This window comes from Octopus bimaculoides, chromosome 25 (genome assembly GCF_046866305.1).
Source record: "Octopus bimaculoides isolate indiv1 chromosome 25, ASM4686630v1, whole genome shotgun sequence".
Classification (NCBI taxonomy): domain Eukaryota; kingdom Metazoa; phylum Mollusca; class Cephalopoda; order Octopoda; family Octopodidae; genus Octopus; species Octopus bimaculoides.
The window spans coordinates 17,741,795-17,749,709 of NC_142952.1; the positions used below are offsets into that span (position 1 = coordinate 17,741,795).

General features: G+C 35.5%; 1 protein-coding gene across 1 annotated transcript; it reads left to right on the forward strand.

Annotated features, from left to right (window-relative positions):
• The first annotated feature begins 1,063 nt into the window (after nucleotides 1-1,063).
• On the forward strand, nucleotides 1,064-1,510 carry LOC149131109 (uncharacterized). The gene has a single exon (XM_089341621.1). The coding sequence runs from the start codon at nucleotides 1,064-1,066 to the stop codon at nucleotides 1,508-1,510; it is 447 nt and encodes a 148-aa protein (XP_089197747.1).
• The last annotated feature ends 6,405 nt before the right edge of the window (nucleotides 1,511-7,915 follow it).

Genomic DNA, 7,915 nt, shown 5'->3' on the forward strand with positions numbered 1-7,915 from the left:
ACTATTTACTTCCCAGTTTTTGATGGGGTTTATTTTACCGACCATATGCTCTTCGGACGGACATAAAACTTGACGTCGGCTTCGAAGGGATTTGAACTCAATATGTAAGAACTGCTAGGGACTATGTCATACGCCCTACCGATTCAGCCAAACCACTGCTACAAAAGTCCAACTTGTTAGAAACAACAGCTATAGCTATCACGAGTCGCACCCTACCGTCTTAAACACAGGATGTGTACAAATAATGTGTACTGGGTTCAGTGGACATAGAAAGAAAAGGAGGGCCACGGCTGGAATGCTTTTGATCAAAAGCCTGCTTGTATGAGAAAACCCTGGAGATAACTAGCAACAGCAAAAAGAGCACTCAGGGAGCGCAAGCCTCTGCCAAGGCAACCCCAGAGTCCTCTCAACGATTAGCAGGAGATGATTACTAAAATGAGAATAGCTGAAAACTCGACTGCTCTCACAAATGAGAATACTAAAAATGAACCTGACCGCTCTCAAAAATTAAGTAAAAAAAAGAACAAAAACAAAACAGAAAAATAATCCAGAATCCTTGTCCGGTACCGGATCGATCCCAAAACCTAATCAGTTCGTGCCAGTCACGAGGCCAAACATCCATGAAAGTTTCATCTGATACCATCCAGCTGTTCTTGAGATATTTTGTCCACGGACTAACAAACGAACAAACATGGCTGAAAACAATACCTCTACCAACTTTTGTTTCGCCAGAATATATATATATATATATATATATATATATATATGTAGATATATATATATATATATATATATATATATATATATATATATATATATATATATATATATATATATATATATATATATATATATATATATATATACACACACACACACATACATACATACATATATATATACATAGGGTGTCTCGAAATTAAAGCAACTCAAGTTTCAGGCTTTAATAACTATCAATAAATGTGATAAAATAGGAAAATTTTACATCATTATAAAAACTTAGTTGTGGTTTTTCTTTTTTTTTTGTTTCAGACTAAATAAATTCACATTTATAAATTAGATAATGGCTATAGACCGAAATACAATCATAACTCTCCACAAAAGAAGCGGAAGTGATATAGTTATAGCAAAAAATCTTAAAATTAACCGAACAACAGTCTGGAAAATTGTCAAGAAATTTCAAGAGACTAGTTCCACCGCTGATCGACCTGGAGGTGACCGAAAAAGAAGTGTGTGGATCCCTCAGCTTATCAAAAGTACTAGAGAAAAGATACGACGAAATCCTCGTTCTATCAGAAAACTGACTGTCACAACAAAAATAAGTCGAACATCGATGTACCATGTGCTGAAGGAGGATCTCAAGACACACCCTTACAAGACGACCCGCTGTCATGAGCTCACACAAGTATATAAGGCCATGAGTCTGGAAAGAAGTCGTCTTATCCTCTGTCAGATTGCTGAAGGCATGTGCCCACTGATGAAAAGAAATTTGATATCAAAGAGACAGTAAACCACCAGAATGAGCGACTATGGAGTGTATCTGGCTCTGTCGAGAGTAGACTAGTAAATCGAGATCAAGCTCCACTGTCAATTATGGTTTGTGCGACTGTGACAGCCACTGGAAGGTCTCCCTCATTTTTGTGCCCTCGGGTGTTAAAATTAACACTCAGCCATACATTAGCGACATCCCGGAAACTGAATTGCATCCATGGACGAATGACCACTTTCAAGGCGCACTTGCAGCCTCCGACAGGACTCGGCACCATTCCACAGATCCAAACAGACAGAACACTGGATTCAGAAAAACGTTCGGTCGTTCATAGTCAAGGATGTAAGGCAGTCAAGAAGCTCCGACTCAACCCGCTGGATTTTTCTGTTTGGTTCATTTTGGAGACGAGGGTCTCGAGCACTCATGTTTCGCTCGACGCCCTGAAGGCAAAACTGCACCAGGAAAGGGCTTCGACCCCGCAAGGGCAACTGCGTGCTGCGTGTGAAGTACTCGCACTTAGACACAAGACTGTGATTCAAAAAAGAAGTAGCTATATCGAATAAATGAGGTAGTGTCATAATTGTGCTCCCTTTACCATTGTATTGCAACGCAAGGACCCATATAAAAACATTTTGCTGTAACAAAATTGAAGAAAGTTGCCTTCATTTTAGGACACCTTGTATATGTATGTATGTATGTATGTATGTATGTATGTATGTATGTATGTATACATATATATATATATATATATATATATATATATATATATATATATATATATATATATATGTATATATATATATAAAGAAAACAAAAAAATGAAACAAGAACGTAACAAGCGACAACAAAACATCCGGACAGTTAAGACGATACCAAAAGGGACAGGAAAAAAACAAGGACGGGTCATTCGGAGCTTCCTATCCTCAGTCGAGTACCAGGTCATCGTTGCAGTTTCGGCCGGTTACACCCGAGACTGCTCCAATCTGGCCGGCTAAGAGCACTAGACTCCTTGAAGAAAGCAAGCGAATGTATATGAAAACAAGGACGAAAAAAACGGAGAAATGGTACACAATTACAAATACAAACAACAGAACATTAACAAAAGGTTTCTTTCGACTGAGGACGAACTAAATTAAGCTGGCGTGTGTGGAAGTGAAGCCTTACGGCAGGAACATAGAAGATGAAAGTCGTGGGAAGGAATATAAGATATATATATATATATATGATGATGATGATGATGATGATGGATTCTTCTTTGAACAACAAACGAGAGTTCATTGATCATGTCCTATGGTCATGCATGGGTCTCTTGAGGCCTGCTGGTGCCTTGCAAATACATATACAGAAAATCACTTTGAATTTAATTAATTTCGGATCACCTTGAAAACTTGCTAACATATAACTTTGGAAATATTAATTCCAATATTTTCTGTCTCTAAATGTGTTTAAACAACAGAAACAGTTGTCGGTTTTGTAGAGTGAATTCTACAATTAAAGAGGTGATTTTCTCTTTATTTATTTTCGTTGTCAAATACTCTGAATTTCTCGAAATTCTTCTAAATGATATTTGGATCTACTTGTCAAACATGAGGAATTACCTTGGATGTGTATTCGACTTACATTTATTGGTGTATATACGTATATATATATATTCCCGTCACAAAGTTTTGGTTGGCCCGGATTGAAATGGAAAGCAGTTACCCAAGGTGGCATACAGTGGGACTGAACCCATGGCCATATGGATAGCAAGGTAAGTTTCTTAACCACGCAGCCACGTTTTTGGGTTAAAACTGTAGGCTGAAATACACAGCCATTAAAAGTTCAGTTCGATGGTGATGGAGTAGTTGTAGTAGTAGTAGTAGTAGTAGTAGCAGCAGCAACAACAGCAGCAGTAGCAGCAGCAGCAGTAGTAGTAGTAGCAGTAGTTCATAGAAACAAAACATTAAAACATCAAGTAAATGGCTACGAAATTAGTCGGAAGGCAGTGATTAAGAATACCTTAAACAACGGTGTTATCAGACCAACAACTCCATAATGGTATGTAATACATTGGTGTCACGGCATACATGCATAGATACATTAATACATACATACATGCATACATATACATACATACATTAATACGTTCATACGTACATACATACATACATACAAGCATGCATGCGGGCATTGACATTACGCTGTCTGTCTATCTCTCCTCCCGCCTTCCCTCCTCCCTCCCTCCCTCCTTCATTCTCCTTTCTCTCTCTCTCTCTCTCTCTCTCTCTCTCTCTCTCTATATATATATATATATATATAAATAAAAATATGCACACACACATACGTACATACATATATGCATACACACATATACTCACTTATACACACACACACATATATATATATACATATATATATATATATATATATATATATATATATATATACACATATACATATAGACAGATGTATATATATATATATATACATATATATATATATATATATATATATATATATATATATATATATATATATATATATATGTATATATATATATATATATATATATATATGTATATATATATATATATATATATATATATATATATATATATATATATATATATATATATATATCGATATATACGTATACATGTATGTATGTGAGTATTTGTGTGTATCATATGTATATATATGTACATATATTCAGAGGGAGAGAAAGAGAGAGAGAGAGAGAGAGAAAATAGATAGATAGATACATACATACATACATACATACATACATGCACACATATATATATATATATGTACATTCACCCACATATACATAACATACATACATACACAAAAAAGCATCATACAGACAGACATAACATAATATTGATACAAACACGACATACATACAGACAGACATAATGCATACATAAATCGTTACATATATCACATACATAACATAAACACATACATTATACACATACATACCACACACTAACACACACACACACACAGTGTGTGTATATGTGTGTCGTCTTTTAATCCATTTTTTTATTTATATTTCTTTGTTTTAAACGCCTTCATTTTATTCTTATATTCTCCTTATTTTTGTTTTTGTTACATGTTTATTGCATCTCCTCGTTTCTTGTTTATTTTCTCCGTCTGTTTATGTTTTTATCATTTGCTTGTTTATTTGTTCGGGTTTCTTTTCTGTTTTTCTGTCCGCGTGCGTGTGTGTATGTGTGTGTATGTGTGTGTGTGTGTGTGTGTGTGTGTGTGTGTGTGTGTGTGTGTGTCGTTAAAAGCATGACAGTACATTGTCTTCATGACTTAAGATGACAGTCGTTCAGAACTGATGTATTCTGACACACGTTCACCGCATGACTCTGATGTAACATTCCAAGGACATTCGAAACTTGATCTGCCTGGTTCCGACTCGCTTCACACCATTCTTCCTTTCTTTCGCGTTCTTTCGTAAATGCACAGCGCATAAGTGTGCGAGCGCGCGCGTCTGTATGCTTGTTAGTGAATCTGTGTAGGTTTGTTTTTGTAGGTGTGTATACGTATGCATGAATGTAGGTATGCATCCTTGCATATATTTATGCCTGTATTGATGTATATATATATATATATATATATAAATTTGTGAGTGTGTGTACATGCATATATATGTACGTATACATATACATACCTTTTTGCGTGTTTGTATGCATATGTATATATATATATATATATATATATATATATATATATATCTTTCTACATATGTATATGAATACATGTATATGTGTATGATTCTATGCATGTATGTCTTCGTTTCATTCATCTCTGTGTAAGACACAATACAAAACTAAACATAGATACCTCGTATATACATGTATGTTTAGATTTATATGCATGCCCATATATATATATATATATATATATATATATATATATATATATATATATATATATATGTATGTATAGATATATATATATATATATACGTAGATATAGATATAGATATATACATACATAGATGTATATAAATATATGCATATATGTACGCACATACACATGTGTGCATGCATGTATATATGTATGTATGTACGTATGTATGTAGTTATGTATATGTATGCTTGTACGTATGGGTTGTGACACGTGTAACAACTAACGCGCTCACTTGTGAAAAAAAAAATGCAGCGTGTGTAAGGCAGATACACTCAGATGCGCATACATGGTTGCAAAGACACATATAGACACGCATACTAACAGAAGACAGTTATGTGGGTGCAGCGTGTGTGTGTGTGTGTGTGTGTGAGTTAGTGAGTGTCTGCTTCCGGTGTTTACATCAAGATTTTAAACACTTTCAATGTTTCGAGATCCTGCATTGACAATTGCTATTTAAAAATGCGCGCGCACACACACACACATATATATATGTATATATATATATATATATATATATATATATATATATATATATATATATATATATATATATATATATATATATATATATATATATGTATATATATATGTATATATATATATATATATATATATATATGTATATGTATATATATATATATATATATATATATATATATATATATATATATATATATATATATATATATATATATATTTATATATATATGTATATATATATATATATATATATATATATATATATATGTATATATATATATATATATATATATATATATATATATATATATACACACGCACACACACACATATAATACTCTTGTACAAATATAAATATATATATATATATATATATATATATATATATATATATATATATATATATATATATATATATATACATATATATATATATATATGTGTGTGTGTGTGTGTGTGTGTGTGTGTGTGTACATAGTGCGATGGGTAAATTGTCACCATTTTATATTTTTTAATTTCGCGCATGCGCATTGTTTGTTCTTCATTTTGTCGACTCCACAATTGGGCACTGTCTCTGAGAAAAACAACACCATGATGCAATTCACTCAGCCAGAAATTTGGAAACGACATGCTGTACTGCTTGGTATTCGGCCCTGAAGCTCCAATACGAACATTTCAGAGTGTTTAAGTGTCAATCTGAGGACAGTGCAATCTGAGGACATGTACCGAGAGTGATAAAAATCAAACAGCAAGTCAACATCATGGTTTTTGGAGTGATCACTAGTGATGGCGACATTATGCCTCCATTCATCTTCCTACATGGCCTCACGCTCAACACGGAAGCCTACATCAAGTGCTTGGAGGAGGTAGTACTGCCCTGGGTCAACAGGGTGACTGCTGGAAGACCCTATGTCTGGCTACAGGACTCTGCTCCATGCCGCACAAGCAGGGGAACCCAGTTATGGCTGTCAGACAACTTCTGCGACTACATCACCCCTAACATTTTGCCACCTAACTCCCCAGACTGCAACCACCTTGATTATTATGTGTGGGGTGCAGCTTAGTGAGAAACCAACGAAACTCCTTGTAACACCAAAAGTAAGGATTATGGCAGCATTCGCCAACTTAAACAATGAGACCGTCCAGAAGAGTTGCCGGAGATTCCGAAGTCGTCTGGAGACCGTGGTTGAAGCTAATGGCGATTTTATTGAATAAATTTACTCTTTAGTATCTCAAAATATTTTTATGTAATGTTGGTAAATATATCTATTAAAATGAGATGTCAGTATTATTCTAATTTTTGTGTAATTTAGACGACAATTTATTTACCGCCCCTATGTGTGGAGTGGCAGGAGTGGCTGTGTGGTAAGTAGCTTGCTTACCAACCACATGGCTCCGGGTTCATTCCCACTGCGTGGCACCTTGGGCAAGTGTCTTCCACTATAGCCTCGGGCCGACCAAAGCCTTGATGGTCTCCATGGTGTTCGTTACTCTGCTAACCTGGTTGTTATTATCCTGCTCCAGGAGTTGTTTAACGCCATCAAAGCCATCTACAGGCCTTCAAGTAGAGGATCGGTACCCTTACTCTCTGCTGATGGTGTCACCATTATAAAAGATAAAGAAGGTCTACCGCCTAGCGAAGAAATTGTACAGACTGTGCCATCAAACAGACGATCTGCGGAAAAGCATTAAGAAGGATATAATACCTGCTGAACTGTTGAAGTCGCTCAGACCCACAGCCTTCAACACCTCCCATGACATCCCCTTGACTATCTGGAACCCGGAAGGCATCCCGACATATCGGTGAGATGCCACCATGGTCACCCTATACAAAAACAAAGGAGTCAGGAAAGACTGCGGCAACATACAGAGGGATCTTCCTACTCTCTATAGCAGGGAAGATCCTCGCCCGCATCCTCTACAACAGGCTCATCGCCAATATCTCCGAGAGCAACTTGCCCGAGGCCCAGTGTGGTTTCTGCCCGGGCCGCAGCACCATAGGCAAGTGCATGAGAAGTGCATTGAGCAGAAGATGGA

What these genes read in the sequence shown, in the direction of transcription:
- LOC149131109 (XM_089341621.1), top strand. Translation starts at nt 1,064, where the DNA reads ATGGCTATAGACCGAAATACAATCATAACTCTCCACAAAAGAAGCGGA.